This window comes from Calliphora vicina, chromosome 4 (assembly GCF_958450345.1).
Source record: "Calliphora vicina chromosome 4, idCalVici1.1, whole genome shotgun sequence".
NCBI lineage: Eukaryota > Metazoa > Arthropoda > Insecta > Diptera > Calliphoridae > Calliphora > Calliphora vicina.
Window position 1 is genome coordinate 52,908,534 of NC_088783.1, and position 23,096 is coordinate 52,931,629.

Below are 23,096 nucleotides of genomic sequence, written 5' to 3' on the forward strand. Positions count from 1 at the left end.
CAAATATGAATTTAAATGTACCATTATTAGAATTTAATGTGAATGTATTATGTTCGGAAATCAATCGAATGTTTCCAAAGCAAAATAATTTATCATTAATAATTACACTATTCAACAGCATTTTAGAAAGGGCATGTTGAGTAGATAATTTTTGTAGAATAAACTTAAAGTCCAGCTAGTCTGAGTTTTTTTTACAGTGAGTCAAAGTTTTAATTTTTTGGTCGAAGCGAGCATTATAGTAACTCCAAAAAAAAGGTGTAAGTTAATGTGTGAGAGCATTCTTATTGTCAGAGTTACATTATGGAATTTTATGGGCATAATTTTTTTGGAAGATCTTAACCCTCTAGCTCTTCTCTTTAGGGTTCATTTTGACCCCTTTTTGAGAATATCGATAAAAGTCCTATTTAAAAGGACATTTAAGGATTAAAATATTCTAGGAAATTTTTTCCCGGAAAATTTTAGACACCAAAGTTGTAACTAAAGGTCTTTACGCATAATTAGCAAAATTGCACGCCACCTTGGGCCTTACATTTTTATAGAAAAAAAATTCTTCGGGACTATATACAATTTTTATATCACCCTGAAGGAGAAATTAATGCAAAAGCGTGTAAAGTAAAATTTGGGTCAGACTAATCAAAACTTGGCCAATTTAAGAAAAAAAAATAAGTTTTCTTACTATCACATGGTAAATAACGTAACAGTGGGCACTTTTATAAAAAAACTCAGTTTTTGGAACACATTTTCCCCAGTTTAGGAATTTTGGTATTTGAAAAGAAAAACTTATAAAAATTATAATGCCATTGATGTAAGAACATTTGGGTCTATCAGGGCGGTTACTGCGTAACTCAATCCGAAAACGAAAATGTGTGCTAAATATATTGTAATTTGAAAAGATTTCCTTTCGAATCGAATTAGGCAGTAAGATTTCAATAAGATTTTGTTTTAGGTTCTTCAGATTCCGTGTAATTTATATTCCAAAAATGTTTAATAATTCTGTATTTCTGATTTTAATTGCAACAGCGTTTTTTATATTAAAGCAAAAGTAAAGTTTTTCCTACAGAAATTGATTAAAAATTTTAGAAAAATAAATAATTACAAAGAAATATCAATTCCACGTTGAAAACTGAAAGTGGTTTCATTCCAAAAGAAATTTTCGTTTTACTTTTTCTGAAGAAGAAATAAACGGAATTAATTCTACTTTCGATCGGAATGGAATTCTGTGACAGGCCTGTATATTAGTTCCGATTTTTTTTATAAATTTTGTATGATCTTGAACCTTTTAAGATATCAATATTTTTTTTTTGTGAGTGATTTTCGGAAGTGACCCTTAAATGGAAGCAATGAACAATTATGGACCGATCGCAATGAAATTAGGAGACCAATGTACTTTTTTTGTCGTTTTCAAAACCGATTCCGACAACGATTGGATTTTATGATAACCCCCCGTCTATAAAGAATTAATTCTCAAAGCAATTAACTCAATTCATTTGAGGTACAAAGGAATTAAGCCTATGAATTATTTCTATGGACTTTTGACAAAACAACTTAAGTGGAGTTTCCAAATTTTTCAGGAGAGCATACAAACTATTGAATTAATCGATAATTATTTTATTATTTGTCCTTGAAGAACTTTATTATTTATCTCAAAGAATTGTATAAAGCTTTTGAGATAAAATAAAATTTTGAAAACTGAATTAAGAATTTATGATTTCCAATCGTTGTTTTGTAACAGATTTGAATTGAACAAAAATTATATATTTCTAAAAAGCATGAATTCTCAAAGGAATGAATTCAATACATTTGATATACAAAGGAATTAATTATAATTCTTTAAAATCATTAAATTTAATTTGATTTTGAAAATGAAATAAAGAAATTATGAACTTATTTAAGTTATGATTCTTTTTTAAAAATACAGCAAGTTTTTTAAAAACTATTGTGGGAAAAATCCAAGTTTCCATTGTTTAGTTTGTGTACAATAAATTTTAAGCGATTTAGTTAACAGTTTCAATATCATGAATACATTTATTGGCTAATTTAAATACTTTCAAATTATAAACTATAAATAAATAAAAACTAATAATTAAAATTAAAATATCACACTTCGTTTGACTTAAAACTACAAATCTATGAACATAAAGTAAAATTAAAACATAAAACTAATGTTGAACATACAAATTAAAGACATTTTATAAATAAATTAGAAAATATTTTGCTCAGCAGTCCAAATGAAGGCAACCTAGAGTACTCAGTAGCGATTTATTTCCAATTTATTTTTACTGACTTCCTTAATGACAGGTATTTCAGCGCGGCTAGAAAAATTAAATAAAAATTAAATATTTTCAAAGACCAAAATAAACAAATTAAACTTAATTAAACAATTATGAAACACATACATATTGGCACACAAAAATAAACATTTACATTTTTACAGGATCACTCTTTTGGGGGGATGAGGTAAGAGAAATACACACAAAAACACAGCCTGTTACCAAGCAAAACAAAAAGCCTTTTTGTATCCTTTAAAGGAAATTCAAAACACCACCCATTAAACAATTGGTTGTAAAATTTAAACAGACAGTAAAAAACGTTTTTTTATTATGAAGCAAAATATTTATACATATTTTTTTAAGAAGAACAATAATAATATTTATAATAAATACAAACTCTTTTCTTTTTCTTTTGTAAATAAAAGCATAAAATACAAATGTTTTAAAGAAAATAAACTTAAGTTTTTAAATCAAAAAGACTAGGAAATTAGGTTTAAGGAAGATTAGGATAGGGGGGAAAAAATACATTAAACAATAATGAAAATGGGAATGTAGAGATTTGGTTTTTCTTTTGTTTTAAAAACTTATATGCTATTTATAAAAAAAATGGAGAGAGATAGAAAAAAAATAAACAAATTTTATGACATTAAAAACATTAATTAATCTGAGGATTCTTAGTTCTTAAACATGTTTTTTGAGTTTTTGTAGAAGAAATTTACGTTCTGAAAATGGAAATAGTGTCCATTAAGAAGACAGCACCATTAATGATCATCAAAGAGCCGGCAGCCAAACCATTACGTTTGCTCTCTTTGAACAACAGATCAGATTTATCGTGCCATTGATCAATGATCAAGGCGCCGGAGATGACGAACAATACACAGCCGATAATGGAGAACAAACCGTTTAAGCGTTTTTCCACCATAGAATTGATAATGTGTCCTAAAGGAGCAAATAAAACAAATTAGAAGATTTCTTATAGAGTCTAAGTAAATTTTTTAACATACCCAGCAAGAGAACACCACAGATAATGGTGAAACCACCCATGGTACCGCAGACAATCAAGGCATTCTCGGAGAATTTACCATTGGTTTCCCACAAGATAATGCAGACAATGGCAATGACCTGGAAATCAGAGAGAAATGAAAATAAGTTAATACAAATTTTAGTTTATATAAATAGGAAATTTTATAAAAATCTTCTACAATACTGTTTAAATACATCTTTCCCCAGCTAGTTTTGATACTTTTGGGTGTGATCATTTCTAAAAGTAATCAGAAATCTATTATTTCTTAATAAACAGCATCAGAATGTGTGGTTAAACAGAACAATCAATCTAAAGTTCTTAAAACCTTATAATACATAAAGAATTTCTTTGCCTATATTTAAACCAATTAATTATTCCTTTTATTTTTCAAAACATTTCTTTAAAACTGCCTTTATTTATTCCATTTCTTTTTTCAACTTCTTAAAACCACAAACATTTCTATAATAAACATAAAACCATTGATAATGGCCAAAGAGCCAGCAAATATTATTGAATTTCTATCTTTATTTCTTAAATATTCCGGTGACCATTGACCAATTATAACAGCTCCCGTGGCTATAAACAACACACAGCCGGCCAAATTGAAAAGGCAAGTGAGACGCTTATCGACTGAGGTATCCAAAAGTTCACCTAGAAAAATTATAAATCAAAATGTTTGCAATTGAAAATAAACTTATTTCTAATATTACCAATTGAAAGTGAAGTACAGATGATCAGATAACCACTGAGAGTGCCACAGATTAACATGGCCTGACTGGTGTACGAGTGATCGGATACACATTCTATTAAAATTATACAAGTTATGGTAAAAATCTAAAGGGATTGTAGGATATAGAAATCATTTTTTTTTATTAGAAAAATTTTATTTTAATTTAGGGACGCTTACACAGAGGAAAGAGAGATTTTGTAAAACATTTTTACGCCACAAAGTAAGAGTGAGAGAGTTAGTTGATCATAGAGGACTACAAAAAAGATCTTTAAACATTTAAGGAAAGTTTGAAATATTGATAGAACAGTAGTTAAGCTTTCAAAATATCAAATAGATGTCAAACAAACAAAAATAATAAAAAGAACAATAAAGGAACCAGAACACTGAAGAACTAACTTCACACTGTTCATTTGACTGAATTATTCAATTGAAGTTGTTCGTTCATGAACAAACCAAATTTTGACGTTTTACAGCCACTTTTCAATGCTTGTGGTTTGCAGAGCGAGAGATAAAATACAATTTTCAATAGGCAACGAGTGTGATATATATTTGTCCCTCTTTGCAAACCACAAGCATTATGAGATTTTCTTTTGTTTTTTTATTGTCATATTAGTGGAACCAGCTGATTCATATCTGTCACAGATTAATTAACAGCTTCGGCACAGAACTAACCCATTATGAGTCGATAAAGTAATATCTAACCGTATTTTTGTTCATTTCGACGTTCTAAGTACAACAATGTATCTATGGTTGTGATTTGCAGAGCGAAAGAAAAAATATAATTTTCAATAGGCAACGAGTGTGTTATATTTGTCCCTCTTTCCAAACCGCAACCATTTTGAAATTTTCTTTTATTTGTTTTCTATTGCCATCACAGATTATTACAGATATGACACAAATGACAGTTGTCAAATGGTTGTGATTTGCAGATCTAGAGAAAAAATACAATTTTCAATAGGCAACTACTGAGAAATATATTTTGACACCATTTGACATTTTCTTTTGTTATTTTTCTATTGAAACCAGCTGATTCATATCTGTATAATTTGTGATTGCCATATTACTGAAACCAGCTGATGTTTTGTGATGAAAATTACTCCAGTCGTAAAGTAGGTCTGGGTTGATTAACAACTCGCGCGTCATTGCAATTATTTTTTAAGTGCAATCAGGCCCGTTTTAGTTTTTTTGCCTTCGACAATTTTGCGTCTCACTCTGGCACGTGTGTGATGTAACGCTTTGTATAACGGTTCCTGTTTTACGTCGTTTGCACCAACCGCGTGTCTTTTAATTTGATAAACCCTGGTGGAGACCATTAAAACTCTTCGTTACTGGTGGAGTACCAATTAAAACTCATATCGTGAAGTCTTTTAAGCGTTCCAGCTTCCTATATGAAGATATAGGTCGACTAGGGACTTACTTAAATCGTGTGGCGTTTTGGTTACGTACCCTTGCCATCAATTTTGAGAATTCAAAAAAAAAATGAAAATTACTCAAACATTTTTTTGAAACCTGAGAGATTTTCATACATAAATTTGGAAATTGTTTTCCGGTTCGAAAGAATTAATTCTTAATTCAATATTTATAAACAAATTAAATATATTCTCTTAACAATTCCATTAAAGCATTAATCACGCATTAATTTCTGAAGTTAATTCCTTAGTACTCCAAACGTATTGAATTATTTCATCTAGGAATTAATTCCTTCTTGTTTTCCTTAATTCAAATTCATTACAAAATAATTAAAATATAGTAGCCATAATATTCTTCCAAATGCCTGTTCTGAAATTAATCCCAATGGCAATTACAGACCACCATTAGCTAAAGATTTCACTACCATGGAATGGAATGAGAATTAACTAAGAACTAATTCTATAGCAATAAGGCAAGGATTCTTAAATTGTGAACTTAGCTATAACACTTAGAAGGCTTTTGGGTAGCTACATCGATTTCGCTATCTATAACGATCCAGAATATATATACTTTATGGCAGGCGCGGATCCAGAGGGGGTGAAATAGGTTGATCTGGATCCGCGCCTGCTTTATGGGGTCGCATATGTAAATTGTAGAAACTACAAATGGAATGACAAGCTTATCCACTCATGGTGAGGGGTATAAAAAATCTCGAGAGAAATCTCCGGGAAATTTGGAACACTCAACTAAACCATTTATATTAATTTTATATTTATTTTGGAGAAGTCAATGACAAACCTATTTATAATTTATTCTATATTAACTGGTGGTAATTACGTGTGGCATAAATAAATTAATAAAACAAATATACAATTAATAAAAATGCATCATAAATTATAAGTATGACAAAAATACCAGCACGTAGCATTAAATAAACATTTATTGAAGGCGTTTTATTGAAGGAAAAGCCCAACCCAATTTCGTATACAAAGGAAATAATGGAAAATTGGCATAAACATCTTTGGCATATTTATTTCACATTTATTTATAGAGAAACAACTATTTAAAACAATAATTTTTTGGAAACTATTCATACTACTTAAATATATGACAGTGGTCGGCACTCAAAGCCGTCAATGGCCAAATGCAAGAGACTATTCAGTTGTAAACAAGTGAGCGAAACTGGTTAACATTTAAAAAATGGAAACAAACTGGAGATTGTACATCAAAAATTCAAACAAAAAATTAATTTTATAAATATTTTACTAATGTGTCATAAACTATTTATGCCGACCACTGATTTATAACGTACATTTGTGTATTTTACAATTCGAAAGTAAGTGAAAAATATAATTTATGTGTGATGCAGTTTCTGTTTCCATCCGGGATATGCCAAGTCTGTCCAGGTTCATCAAAGGTCTGCTTCCTTTGAAATCTTCTTTACCACAGATCTGTTTGGTATCTTCGGAATATGTTTCTCGGTCTCGGTCGGCTAACGATTTATTATTATAAAGTAAATGCAACTGATGCATTCCAATGAGATGAATTCGTTGGGTCTATAAATTAGCACTACCTACTGAGTATAATCCGACGAAATAAATGCTTCGGTTCTCGGTCGGCTAAAGAATAATTATTGGCTCAGGAATGCAATCCCTACTCAGCTCACATCGGCTAACTACAACTTATTGGCTATGAATAGCTAATGAGTACAATGCTTCGGCTCTCGGTCGGCTAACTACGCGTAGCTACGGTATTAGGACGGGAGCAAAGTATAAGTATATCGGGACTTCGATTCTAGCCTCCCCTTGTTTATGTTTATCACAGATGGCTTTTATTAAAATTCACATAAACTATTTGGGAATTATTAACAACTAGTTGACCGTCCCGGCTTCGCCCGGTAGTATTTACTAATGTTAGTTCTTCAAGTTTCTCCAACCCACATACACCTGCCTGTTCTTATTTATTTGCAATAAAATATCTAAATTTGTACTGCATACTTTAGGGGGCTTTTTTATTACAGTTGACTGCACTCAAAAAAAAATTTCCAATTTTTTTTCTTTACAAAACATCTCCTGAAAATTTCGAATTGAATAAAAAAAATCATCCAAATCGCTCCAGCCGTTCTCATGTGATGCCATTACATACATGGACCATTTCATTTTTATACATATATATATATAAACAATATACTAATACATATTGTATTTGTATTTGTATATAAAATCGAAAAATATAGTCCAAATTTTAAAACCTATAGAGAGGTTTTTTAAAAAAAAGTTAAGTAAAATTATGAATTTTTTTTAGACGTTTCTCCACATAATTAATTATAACTCAAAATGGGTGAGTCCGATGTTACTAAAATAAACAGATAACAGTTAAGATTTACATAACCTTTAATCCGTTTATTTCATGCGTTTCAATCGGCTCAGTAGTTTCGGAGTTATAATAACAAATTGAAGCAAACAAATATATTTTTTACGTAAAAATACCAAATTTGTTTGTTTTAAAAAAATCATGAAAAATCGTAAACGATATAAATTGTTTGGATTTATTGCTTTATCACAAAGCCACATGTAATAGGAATAAAATAAGATATCCATCATAAAAATCGATTGATTATTTTCGAATTTATTCACAATTAAGTGAATTTGCTAATTTTCACAAAATTTTAATTTTTTGTTTTAAAAAAATCATGAAAAATCGAAAACTCCTAAAATTGTAAAGATTTATTACTTTATCGCAAAGCCACGTATAATAGGAATCAAATAAGATATCGATCATAAATATCGATTGATTCTTTTCGAATTTATTCACAATTAAGTGAATTCGCTCATTTTCACAAAATTAATTTTTTTGTTTTAAAAAAATCATGAAAAATCGAAAAGCCAGAAATTGTTCAGATTTATTGCTTTATCGCAAAGCCACATGTAATAGGAATAAAATAAGATATCGATCATAAAAATCGATTGATTCTTTTCGAATTTATTCACAATTAAGTAAATTCGCTCATTTTCACAAAATTTTAGTTTTTTGGTTTGATATACATAAAATTGAGTAGTTAATGTTCTTCTTTCGATTGATTAAATTTTGAAAACATTTTGTCCATGCTGTGTACAATTTTTTTTATATATATTGCGTTTAAATCGGCTCAGTAGTTTCCGAGTTATAATAACAAATCGAAGCAAAAAATATATTTTTTACGTGAAAATAGCAAATTTTTTTGTTTTAAAAAAATCATGAAAAATCGAAGACGGCAGAAATTGTTTAGATTTATTGCTTTATCGCAAAGCCACATGTAATAGCAAGAAAATGAGATATCGATCATAAAAATCGATGGATTCTTTTGGAATTTATTCACAATTAAGTAAATTCGCTCATTTTCACAAAATTTTAATTTTTTGTTTTAAAAAAATCATGAAAAATCGAAAACGCCAGAAATTGTAAAGATTTATTACTTTATCGCAAAGCCACATGTAATAGGAAAAAAATATCGATCATAAATATCGATTGATTCTTTTCGAATTTATTCATAATTAAGTGAATTCGCTCATTTTCACAAAATTAATTTTTTTGTTTTCAAAAAATCATGAAAAATCGAAAACGCCAGAAATTGTTCAGATTTATTGCTTTATCACAAAGCCACATGTAATAGGAACAAATTGAAATATCGATCATAAAAATCGATGGATTCTTTTCGAATTTATACACAATTAAGTGAATTCGCTCATTTTCACAAAATTTTAGTTTTTTGTTTGATATACATAAAATTGAGTAGTTAATGTTCTTCTTTCGATTGATTAAATTTTGAAAACATTTTGTCCATGCTGTGCATAAATTTTCTTATATATATTTCGTTTCAATCGGCTCAGTAGTTTCCGAGTTATAATAAAAAATTTAAGCAAAAAAAATATTTTTTACGTGAAAATAGAAATTTTTTTTGTTTTAAAAAAATCATGAAAAATCGAAAACGCCAGAAATTGTAAAGAATTATTATTTTATCGTAAAGCCACATGTAATAGGAACAAAATGAAATATCGATCATAAAACTCGATGGATTCTTTTCGAATTTATACACAATTTAGTAAATTCGCTCATTTTCACAAAATTTTAGTTTTTTGTTTGATATACATAAAATTGAGTATATATCGAATCTTCTTTCGATTGATTAAATTTTGAAAACATTTTGTCCATGCTGTGCATAAATTTTCTTATATATATTTCGTTTAAATCGGCTCAGTAGTTTCCGAGTTATAATAACAAATTGAAGCAAAATAGCAAATTTGTTTGTTTTAAAAAAAATCATGAAACATCTAAAACGATATAAATTGTTTAGATTTATTGCTTTATCGCAAAGCCACATGTAATAGGAATAAAATAAGATATCGATAATAAAAATCGATTGATTCTTTTCAAATTTATTCACAATTAAGTAAATTCGCTCATTTTCACAAAATTTTTATTTTTTGTTTTAAAAAAATCATGAAAAATCGAAAACGATAGAAATTGTTTAGATTTATTGCTTTATCGCAAAGCCACATGTAATAGGAATAAAATAAGACATCGATCATAAAAATCGATGGATTCTTTTCGAATTTATTCACAATTAAGTGAATTCGCTCATTTTCACAAAATATTAGTTTTTTTGTTTTAAAAAAATCATGAAAAATCGAAAACGCCAGAAATTGTAAAGAATTATTATTTTATCGTAAAGCCACATGTAATAGCATAAATAAAAATCGATTGATTCTTTTCGAATTTATACACAATTAAGTGAATTCGCTCATTTTCACAAAATTTTAAATTTTTGTTTGATATACATAAAATTGAGTAGTAATTGTTCTTCTTTCGATTGATTCAATTTTGAAAACATTTTCCCCATGCTATGGCGTATCCATTCATCTCTTAAAATTGGCGAATATGGCCGCTATCAACTGTCAAAGTTCGAAAGTCCCTATTGAAACACCCTGTATTAATGTAATTTTGCTTATTACTTGGTAATATTATAAATTTTATTGGTTTTACTTTATTTGCAAATATATACACATTCCTTATCATATTAAACCACCAGTATTCAATTTGATTTAATTTGTATATGAACTCATTTATGGCTTGTTTTATTTACATATTTTATTTATATCTTAATTTAAGTATGACTTCATACTTTTCTACATACTCTAGATTGAATATAAAAAATTATTTCTTTTTACTTCTATGAGCCTAATGATGATTATTTTAATTGAATTGTATGGCTTGTTTCACACTACACAAATATGTATGTGACCAGTTGTTTTAATCACCATCCCAATTCCAAGCTTACATCATCATAGACATAGTATAACCCACCATAATTAACATCATAATCGCTGGCATTAGTGTAATAAACAATGCATACAAAAACTATTTTATTTTGGTTATTCTATTAATTTAATGAATAGAATCCAATTAGACAAAAAAGTTATTTCCCAAAATAAATATTTAAATCATTTTAAGTGGGAGAAAAAGATTATGAGTGAAGTCATGAATACTGAGTTTTATTATGAAAAGAATACTTGACAAATTATTTAAGATAATTTGAATTTGAAATCTTGCAGATTTTATTGAATATGTTTAAAACAATCTATTGCTTAGGGGATATTAAGCAATATATTGTTTTAAAAATATTTTGTATTGAGTTGTAGTGATTGACATGACTATTCCCAATTATAATTTATTAAGATTTTTCTTTTGTTTTCCAAACAAGTGATGCCTGTGAATGGTAACTGATGCTTGAATTGTTTAACATGGCGATAAATGTCACAACAAACATTGTCATGTCATGCCATGCTCTTGAAAAATTCACAGCATGACATATGAAAGAAAATCTAAAAAAGTAGCATACTTGAGTGAAGAAAAAATGTTTCACTAAAAAATTTTGAAAATATTTTTATAATTTTCTTTATCTAAAAATATTTAAATATTTGTATTTTAAAGTATAATTTGTTGAATCGGCACAGCCGAATATGGCTCTGTTACTTGTTTTATAAAAATTTTTCGAATTTTCATTCGATAAACATGAATTTGTAATAATTATGGGGTGGTTGGTCATTTTGACATATGTCAATATTTTAATATTTATCTGGGCTGTGAAATTTATAAAATATTCCTAAAGAAAAACTTATCTTGTTTAAGAAATATTCTTTAAGTTTCTTTGAAACCATCCATTATTTCTTTTGCTAATCATTTTACATAGTTTAGGCTTTAAATTAAATTTAAAAAAAAGAATCTTCAAACTGTCATTTGCTGAAGTTCATAAATATTTTCACAATTTTATTAATTTATTACAAGATAAACATTTTAAACAGCAGTTAGCAATTGATTTGATGTTCGAAAACAATACGATTTTGCCCTAACAATTATTTATTTAATATAATTTTAATAATAAATTTAACAAAAAAAAAAACTCAACTACTTGCGATGTGACGATATAGATATAGAATCAGAGATATCAAAATTAATTCATCATAAAACAAACAAAACAAAAACAATTGTAATAATAATGAAATAGAAAAACAAATAATAATGAATTGACAATAGGTAATAATTCAAATAAAAGACAACTAACCAACTCTAGACAATAAAATATTAAATTTTAAGAATAAGTGGCGTTTGCAGGTTCTTATCATTTAATGCAAATTGTCAAAAACCCCAACTATTGTTAACAAAATTATTTAATTTATTTAATTTATTAACAACAATATTATTTGTTTAATACAAAAGATACTCGTAAATAAAAGCAAAAGAAAATTATAAATTAAATATAACAGCAGAGTATTTTTATAAAAAGAAAACAAGCTGCAGATTAAATATTTACTCAACAATATTTACAATAAATTGATGTTTTTCAATTATATTTATTTAAAAATAAATGAAATTGTTTATGGATGCCAGTAGCTGTGTACTGTTAACAATATATAGCAACAGCAGCCAAATGTAAAATTAATTGATTAAACAATTATGAGGGTGGTGTCAATGTTCCCTTTTCTTAATTTTAAAATAATAAAAAAAACAAAACACACAATGGAGAAATTAATAAATAATTAAATAAATTAATAAACAAATAAACAAATGAGTTCAACAAATTTATTGAACTCAATTGTTTAAATGAGATCAGCTATGTGAATATGAAAATTGCTAGCTTGATCTTTAGTTGCCAAAAAAATTTATATTTTTAGTAGTAAATTTTCCCAATCAAAATTCGTTGTTCAAGAGTGTAGGGCGCTACATATACATGTTAAGAGTTAGGTACTGTTGTCAAAGATGACAGCTCAATTCTTGACATTTCATCATTTGACAGTCAATTTGCTTCATAATCTCAAATTTTAAGTGCTATTGTGCTATGTATGTATTAATTTGTAAGCATTTTTTTATTTAAAAACTGGGAATATATTGTTACGAAATTGTACTTGAATTCAAATATAACGATTTTAAGGGCTGATTTAAAAGTAGCATAATGCTTTCAAATAACAGTGCTGTAATTGCAAACTGTAACATATCTGTGGGCATTATTAAATAAAAGCTTTCAGTTGACCATTGATCGTAAGTTGGCAACGCTGTTTGAATTCGAATATTCAGTTAAAGAACATTGTAGAAAGTACACCACAGATGGCGCATGATCTAGAATATTCGAACGTTGACAGTTAAAGAACAATCTAGAGTGCAGATGGCAGTGTTATAAATAGTGGCAGAGGTTGCAGTCGTGAGAGAGTTTATCAGAGACGCTATTTGAATAAACATCAACTGAGTGCCTTAAAGTGTGCTGTATTCAAGTGAATTCGTATACATTATAAAGTGTCTGTATTTCTGTGAATTTATAAACGTGTATAAAAAAACATTGAGTGACTATTTAATTCTGTTGTTGTACATTTTAAATAAATAAAGAGTTGTTACAATTTTCAAACTACTAAACGGCTTTTATTTGCAATCAAAAGTATCCGGTTTATTTAAAGGAAATAAACCAGCGTTTTGAAAAGGTTAACAATATATATAAAAGAGTAGCACTACTGTGTGATACAACAACACCCATACCAGTCCAGTACTAAATATAAATTTGGTACTATTTGAAAATTCGAACCCTTTAGGAGTAAAACCGATAAAATTTTAAACATTTGGCATACAAAAATTGACTAACATGGTTTTATTTGGAACTCGAGTGCGAAAGCATAGGTTTGGTACTTTTTTAAAATACACTTTTTAAAAAAATAATGGTATTTCAAAAAGAATAATTTTATTTTTAATTTTAAATAAAAAAGTACCTTTAATTTGGCAATTTCACTTAATAAGAAGTGCTTTTATAAAATTTTTGATTAATTACATTAAGAAAATACAAAATTTAGAAAAAGTACCAAAAAAGTACTTTTTATTATTTAGTACTTTTGCGCAAATTATGCTAATTTTTAGATTATTTGCATTAGGAAAAATTAAAATTGATAAGAAAAGATATACTTTTATTTTTAATTGCAAAATAAAAAAGTAGCAAAAACTACCTTTATGTAGGAACTTCAGTTAATAAAACGTACTTTTTTGAAAATGCAAAATTTAAAAAAATTTCAATATTTTTTATTATTATTATTTTTGCTCAAATTATGGTAACTATTTGAATTTATAAAATGCAAAATTTCGAAAAAGTAGCAAAAAATAATTTTTATCATTTACTTTTGCTCAAATTAAGCTAATTTTTGGTTAAAGAAATATTAAAATTGATAAGAAAAATTGGAATTTAGAAAAGAATACTTTTAATTTTAATTGGAAATAAAAAAGTAGCAAAAAATACATCTTATTTAACAATTTCACTTAACAAAAAGTACTTTTTTTTAAATGTAAAATTTTTTTTAAAAAAAAAGTATCAAAAAATTAAAATACTTTTTATTTTTAGTACTTTTGATCAAATTTTGCACTTAGAAAATGCAAAATTTCGAAAAAGTACTTTTTATTATTTAATACCTTTGCTCAAACTATGGTAATTTATGGGTTATTTGCACTTAGAAAATACAAAAGTACCAAATAAGTACTTTTTATTATTTAATACTTTTGCTCAAATTATGGTAACTTTTGGTACACTTATAAAATTCTAAATTTTTAAAAAGAACTTTTTATTATTTAGTACTTTTGTTTAGTTTAATATAATTTTAAAGTTATTTGCATTAGAACAATTAAAATTTATAAAAAATAATTGAATTAAAATACGTACTTTTATTTTTAAATTTTAATAAAATTGTTAAATTTTTAATATTAATTTTTTTTATTAATTTAACTTACTTTTCTTTAGGTAATTTGTGTTTATATACATTGAGAAAGGTAAAAATCCTAAGAAAATATTGTAATTTAAAAAGTACCTTTTATAATTATGTACTTTTGCTTAGTTTATGGTAATTTTAGGTTATTTTCATAACAAAAGTTAAATTAATGAGGAATTAAACAATTTTATTTAATATTTCTATTATCAGCTACACAATCTCAATAGTAATTTAATAATAATGTTAATAATTTTTGTATTCTATTCACCATTATTAACCCCATAACAAATTAGTAACAATAAAAATCCATTACCAGCTACAATCTGGCCAAGAAAAGAAGGGGTGGATGTTGTAATTGTTATTTGACCAATTTATTGTTCAAGACAATAAAGGTGTTTGTTGTGTTATTGTTGTATCAATAACAACAATGTTGTATTCTCATTCAAGACAAGAGTAAATAAATAGTTTTTTTTGTTTATATTTCTACTACCATTTACTTTATTAGACATTTTTATTATTACCAATAGTGTAATTTTCTAAACATTTTCCCATTTACAGTTTCTATATCACTTAATCGAATAATGACAGTGTGTGTAATTACATTACAAATATTAACCGTTACTAAACAGAGTTGTATAAAAAAGTATTTATGTTTATTGTTTATGTGTCATAAAATAAACAGAGAGTAAAAGTGTATCAATAGGGGTATTCAGGGAGAGTAGGAAGTAATAACAACAAGTTGTGTGATTAATGTGGAAACATTTGAACCATTTTGACATAGGAAAATGTCTTCATTATTTATAAAATTGCTTAGAAAACATAAATTTATTTTAAAGATTCTTAGAATTTGCTCTCTTTGTTACAACATCGGTTAAACCCTTGAATTCCCTTAATATTTATCCAATTTCCCGCCAACTACTAGTAACGGTAGCTGCAAGGGGAATTTATACAAGGTGGAGTCAGTCAAACAGCTGATAATTTTTTTTTTCGCTTTTTGGTTCTAACAACTGTCAAAGCTTGTTTTTATATTTAAATATCTACATATTCTAAGCTTATTAGCAAAATATTTATTGTTTACATAAATAAGTAAAGCCCTCACTATTCAATTATCTACACTATATTAAGTTTAAATACTCATTTGTTTAATTTTTCATTTTGTTTTTTTGACATTTGTTAAGACCAATCGTTGTTTTTGTAGAACTGACACCACCTTGTATGAATTCGCCTTGGGTAGCTGATTTCTTTAACCTTTAACTTATGAGGTGGTGGTAAATTTTACACCCTCTCTTCATTTTTTTAAAGTTTTATCAAAAAGGCTTGCGAAATAAAGTGCCTGCATTTTTGTTTCAAATAACATTTTGCTTTCCTTTTTTAATTTTTTTAAATTGAAATTGTTGTATCTTATTGTTAAAAAGCAAATATTAACGAAAAAATGTTTTTTAAAGTAAAATTGTTTGCAAAAATTATAATTTTCACGTCATAAGTTAAAGGTTAATATAAGCATTTGTAAACTCATTATCAAACATCACATTATCCTTGTTAATGATGATGGAGTTATCTGGTAAACGTTAATGATGATGATAGAAAACAGACAAGGGCCATAATGATATTGACATTAGCGACAATGTCAGTTATTTGTCTATTAAAAATAACTAAAAGTACTAAATATAATTATCATAAGATAAGGTGTGTATTATGGTATTTTTGTGTTTTTCTATTTCTATTACTTTTTAAATGTTTGTCTAATTATTATATTCATTTAGGAGAATAAAGAACATTGACGTAAGTGTTGCAAACAAATAATTGTTTAATTGATTAAATATTTGTATGGAATAGCAATTAATCTGTCAATGTGACAGCATCAAATAAATAATATACATATGTACACAAATAATGGCCTACATACAAAATAATTTAAATAAGCAAAATAAAGGTTCTTATAATTTGACTGTAACGAATTTTTTACACACTTTATCAAGATAAAAAAGTATTTTAATGAAATTTTTGGTTATTTGCACCAAAAACTTTGAATTTTGAAAAGAATTTACCAACAAATTGTTTTATTTTCATAAAATTTTGCTTAATTAAAAGTACATTTATGTAATTTTTGGTTATGTACATTAAGAATTGCGAAATTTAGAAAAAAGTACCAATAAAGTACTTTTTATTATTTAGTACTTTTGCTTAAATTATGGTAACTTTTAGTTTATTTTCATAAAAAACTAACATTGATAAGAACTAATTGGAATTAGGAAAAAGTACTTTTATGTTTAATTTAATATAAAAAGTAGGGAAAAAGTACCTTTTATTTTTTTAATAACTTCGCTTAAGAAAAAGTAGTTTGCAGTTTTTTTTACAACTTTAGTGTAATTTTTTCATATTTTATATAAATTTAAAAAAGTACATTTTTGGTACCTTTTTATTTTTAAAAACTTTTTCTCATTTTATGGCAATTTTTGGTTTATTTGCATTAAAAATAAAATTGATATACAAAAATTAGAATTTGAAAAATAGTACTTTTATTTTTAATTTAAAATAAAAATTAACAAAAATGTACCTTTTATTTTTATAACAACTTAACAACTTTAATAAAAGCAAACTTTAAAAAAAGTACCAAAAAAGTACTTTTTTATTATTTAGTATTTTTGCTAAATTATGGTAAATTTAATAATTATTTTCATAAATAAAGTTAAATTGTTAAGAAGAAAATAGAATTTGAAAAAAGTACTTTTATTTTTAATTTAATATAAAACATTAAACAAAAAGTATATATTTTTTACAATTTAACTTAATAAAAAGTTCTTTCTTTTTTTCAATACTTTTATGTAATTTTATTATTGGCTTCAAGTAATGATTTACCACTCATCTAATTTTCCAAATATGATTCTCCACTGAGAGAACAATAATTGTTTAGTTTTAAGATTTAATTACATATTGTAAGGCCTAGAAAATGAAGGTAGGAATAATATTATAACAAACGTAAAAAAAAGAAATGCAAAATTTAAAAAAGTACCAAAAAATGTACTTTTTATTATTTAGTACTTTTGTTTAGTTTTTGGTAATTTTGGAATATTTGCATAAAAAATTAATATGAAAAAATGGAATTTCAAAAATAGTATCTTTATTTTTACTAAAAAGTCTAAAAAAAAATATGGTAATTCAAAAAAAAAAGTATCATAAAAGTACTTTTTATTATTTAGTACTTCTTCTATGTTTATGACAATTTTGGGGTCTTTACATAAAACAAGTAAAATTAAGAAATAAAATTGTGTTTTAAAAAAAGTATCCAAAGAGTACCTTTTATTTGTAATTTCGCTTAAAGGTACTTTTCTGCTTTTTTCATATCTCTAAGTAATATTTGTTTATATGCATGAAGAAATGACAAAATACTACGAAAATAGTGAAAATTAAAAAAAGTACCAAAAAAAGTACCTTTTGTAATTAAGTACTTTTGCTTAGTTTAAGCTAATTTTTAGTCTTGACATAAAAAAGTAGAATTCAGAAGAAAAAAATTATTTTTCAAAAAGTACCCAAAAAGTACTTTTCTGCTTTTATAGTCTATCTAACTAATTTTTGTTTATATTATATACAAGAAATGCGAAAATCCCAAGAAAATATTGTAATTTAAACAAAGTACCAAAGAAGTGCTTGGTATTATTTAGTACTTTGGCTTAGTCTTTTTTAATATTGGGTTCTTATCATAAAAAGAGAAAAATTTATAAAATTTTTTAAAAAAAAAGTACTTTTATTTTGTAATTTTGAAAGGTATTTTTTTGTACCCTTTTAAAGATTTTAGTAATTTTGCTTAGTTTAAGGGTTCTTTTCATAAAAAGAGAAAAATTTATGAGAAAAAGATAAATTTTGAAAAAAGTACCCAAAAAGTACTTTTTTCAAAATTTTCAAAATTATATTTTTGTATTATTTTGAAGATTTTATTAACAAAAAATAATTTATTTAAACAATTTACTATTTTTTTTTTTGGTGCATGGGATTAATTTTGAAAAAAAAGTACCCAAAAAGTACTTTTCTTTCAAAAGGTATATTTATGTACTCTTTTGCAGATTTTAGTACTTTTGCTTAGTTTATGGATTCTTTTTATAAAAACAGAAAAATGTATAAGAAAAAGATTATTTTTTAAAAAGTACCCCAAAAGTACTTTTTTTTTAAATGTTGAAAAGTATTTTCTCTACTATTTTGAATATAAAAAATAATTTATTAAAAAAAATTATTATTTTTTTTTTGGTTCTTGATTTTTGTGTGAAAAAAATAGTCATGTCGCTAAAATTGTATTCACTTCCCTCAAAAGTATTGAAAAAACCTCGCCGCTTTATTATTATTGTTTATTTTTTTAATATTTATTATCTCCTGTAAACTATTCTCCTATGAATCTCGCTATTAATAGCTATGTTCTTTACTTTTAAAAACCAAATATTTACATTTAATTCTTTGTTACTAAAAATACTCCTACAATTCTCAATATAAACTGAAAATTTTCATTATAATCTCACCTCGTATACTATTATTAAGCAAGAAAAAAAATTTCACCAGAATACTGTAGACACCGTGATATAAACCTTTAAAAGCAAATACAAATAGTGAGTTTAAAAGTATTCCATTTAAAACGAAAAAAAAGAACACAAAAGCAAAACCTTAAACCAATAGTACTTAACTGTCAAAAAGTGTCACAAGCAACATTATTTTGAAAATTATTAATTATCGGCGAAAACGTGTAAGCTTTAAAAAAAAAACAAAAGGTTTTAGTCATTTGTTAATTGTAGATTTAAGATCTGCGCGATTTTGATAACATTTTGCAATATATAAGTGTTTTTTTTTTGTGCTAATTTTTTGTTTATTATTAAAAATAATATTTTGTTTTCCTCTTCTTAGGTCTAATATTGAAACAAGTGTATTTCATAATTTATTAATAACAAATTAATTATGAATAAAATGTTTTCCAAATTAAAACGACTAAGTTTGAAGTGGTGTTTTAAACATTAAAAGTAAATTAAATATTAATTATAAATAGAAATTAAAGCATTTTATTTATCAAATTTGCTAAAATCTAAGCTAATCAGGCTACCCAAACACCTTTAAAACGATAAGACGTTTTTTTTCAATAAAAACACTTTAAAATGTTTGGCTGTTCTGAAAATAAATAGAGGAAGTTACCGTTGTTATTTATCATGTATTTTTGTCAGACAAACTTTGTTGCACTTGAAACGTATTGTATTTAAGGTTAAAATCTAAACATTTCCTTATGAAAATATATATCTTTGTATTGATCTTTTCCATATTGAAAAATTTCATCATTATATGTTGGTCACAAATTATAAATCTTCATCTTTGTATTCTAAATTCGTATAAGGCTCATAATTCGATGCTCTCCGTGCTAGAGATGGTTTGTGCGATTCAAAAGTGGTGATTTGGATATGGAAGACAAAGATCGCCCGGGGCAGTCAAAAAAAGTTTGAAGACCATGAATTGGAGGAATTGCTCCATGAAGATTGTTTTCAAACAGCAATTTTAAAACGATTGCGAGCAGCAGGATTCATCCAAAATCAGGGAAATTGGTTAACAAACGAATTGAAACTGAGAGAATTTGAAAGACGATTTTGAATGTCCGAAATGATGCTTGAACGCTATAAAAGAAAATCATTACTTGCGATGAAAAACTAATCCATTACGATAACCCGAATCGTAAGAAATCGTATGTAAAGCCCGACCAACCAGCCGCATCGACACCAAAGCCAAATATCCATGGCGCTAAGGTAATTCTCTGTATTTGGTGGGAGCAAAAGTGTCCTATTTATTATGAGCTGCTGATATCTGATCAGACCATCACAGGGAACCTGTACCGAACGCAACTGATGCGTTTAAAGCAGTCATGGGCAAACACATACCACCATGAGTATATTTGTGTGCGTTAAGCAGCAGAGAGATGACTGACTGTAATAAAAGAGAGAAAATCATAAACATAAAAAAATTCGCAACATAACCTTGCTTCTACAAATGCTAAACAGCAACTGATTTGATTTTGATCTCTGAGATCGTAACAAAGCAACAAACAAGTGGTCATTTCAGTAAAACACAGACATACTAATACACACAAGCTTATAGTGTAGGTGTGTCAACAAAGCGTCAGCAGAATTTTTTGGCCTATGCACGCGTGCATTAGAATCCCAATTTTGCTCGTGACTGGTTTAAAGCAGAGGTTCGCAAAAATAAATCCTCTCACCAATACACTTACTCTCACCAACACATTCAATTCTTTATTTTATTCAGTGCACCTACAAACACACAAATACAAAAACTGAAAAAATAAAGAAAAAGTCATACACCAGTGCTCATGCGTATTCCTAGTTGTCTTGTTGAGTGGACAACGACTACTAAAATGTAAGAGCATAAGAATACGTGTGATTTTATTTTCCACAATTGTGGTATGGGCTGCGCATTACTGGTTTAAAGCGATCATTGGACGAAAAACGCTCAAAATATGCGGCCAGGCATAAAACCGTAATATTCCATCATGACAACGCTCGGCCACATGTTGCAATACCTGTTAAAAACTTCTTAGAATAAAGTGATTGGGAATTTTGCTTCACCAGCTTCATAGTCCAGATCGTTTCGATCGACGCAAAACGATCACTCTGGGATATGCTTCACTTTCGAACAGAGTATCCATTATTGGCTTGATTCGTTATTGGCCTCAAAAGATGACCAGTTCTTTTGGCTCGGAATCCATATGTTTCCAGTCAGATGGGAAAAGGTCATAGCTAAGAATGCCCAATACAATTTATTTTCTTTTTGCTTAAGTATGCAGACATCCCATATAACCTAGCGTGAAGTCAATTGTCACTTTAATGTCTCTAAGTAAACTAGACAGTAGTCACTTTAAACGTTTATTTTGTATTGAACTTTAGAAAGTGGTTATTTTAGCCACTCAGAAGTAATGTTTTGGAAAGTTGTCAGAGGAAGGTTTGTTTACAAGCAATCGGTTATTTGACTATCTATGTATGAGATGTCTTTCTAACTGACTATTTGAGGTCAATTGGCTTTCGCTTGCACCCTTACATGTTAAAACAAGTAAGAAAGTATGGTCGGTCAAGCACGACCATATAATACCCTACACTAAGTAAAAGAGCAAAAAAATGTTTCTTTTAAAATTTCAATAATTTATATTTTTGAGTGATTTTCGGAAGTGGGGTTATATGGGGTTAGACTTGCCAACCGTCCCGTTTTCGACGGGACAGACCAGTTTTAGAGTCGAATGTCCCGTGTCCCGGCGATACTCTGAACGGGACGCCATTTGTCCCGTTAAAAAAAAACAACTTTTTCATTAATTACCACAAAAAATATAAAAAAACAAAAATTGGAAATACCGATAAACAAGGATGCTTTATTTTATGAAATATAGTATTTTCTAAAAACTGAATATCACTATTTAACAATATACATAGATACTTAGTGCATTAACTTCTATGAGTTTCAATAAACTCATTAGTAAACATTATTTAACTTTCATGAAAAATAAATGGCACGATACTCGCTCTAGGATGCTTGTACCTTTAGTTAAAGGTGAGTTGTTGATCCATTGAAATGAACTGAGTTTGTCGAATTTATTACTTCAAATAATAATAAAAAACTGATAAAAGCGATTAAAAATATAAATTTTAAATTATGGACTGAAATAGGTAAACTTTATTAAATAACCCGCTGCGCTTCGTTACTCCTACGTAGTAAAATAAAAAAATTTTAAAGATTTTAGAAACTATTTTTTTAATGAGGTGAAACAAATTAGGTAAAATTATAAAAAATTAATTTTCAGACAAAGTTTGAAGAATCTCGCAATTTTAATTATCCAGATATTCAAAATTTACTATGTACTTTGAATGGAAAGTTTCACACCCACTGTTCCGATCTAGACCATTTCAGCTAAACTCTGTACAGTAAGAATTTTATTCATACAAAGTTTAAATACATTGCAATTACTCCAGATATTCGAAATTAACTATATACTTTGTATGGGTGGTGTCACTCCCACCAATCCAATCCCGACCATTTTACAGCCAAACTATGTAAAATGATAAGTGAGCTATCGGACAAGTTTGAGGAATCTCGCAATTATAGTACTTCACTACTTTAAAAAAATTCAGTCTCGACCATTTTGATTCATACAAAGTTTACAATTATAGTACTCCAGATATTCGAAATTAACTATTTACTTTGTATGAGAGATGTCACGCCCACTAACACAATAACATTTTCACCCAAAAAATGTAGAATAGTAAGGGTGATATTAGGGCAAAATTTTAAGACTTCCACAATTATAGTTCTCCAGATATTCGAAAATAACTATTTACTCCTGTATAAAGTTCGAAGACTTTCACAGT

At 27.1% G+C, this 23,096-nt stretch overlaps 1 protein-coding gene across 1 annotated transcript in view; it reads right to left on the reverse strand.

The window, feature by feature from the left end:
* Positions 1 to 1,993: 1,993 nt before the first annotated feature.
* Positions 1,994 to 23,096, reverse strand: part of LOC135958956 (protein snakeskin) — a 42,580-nt gene continuing 21,477 nt past the window's right edge. The window contains exons 2-4 of the mRNA XM_065509904.1: positions 3,275 to 3,392; positions 2,990 to 3,209; positions 1,994 to 2,312 (exon numbers count right to left, since the gene is read on the reverse strand). Of these exons, the coding sequence (XP_065365976.1) occupies positions 2,249 to 2,312; positions 2,990 to 3,209; positions 3,275 to 3,392 (402 nt within the window). The 3' untranslated portion in view covers positions 1,994 to 2,248. The remainder of the gene's footprint in view (positions 2,313 to 2,989; positions 3,210 to 3,274; positions 3,393 to 23,096) is intronic.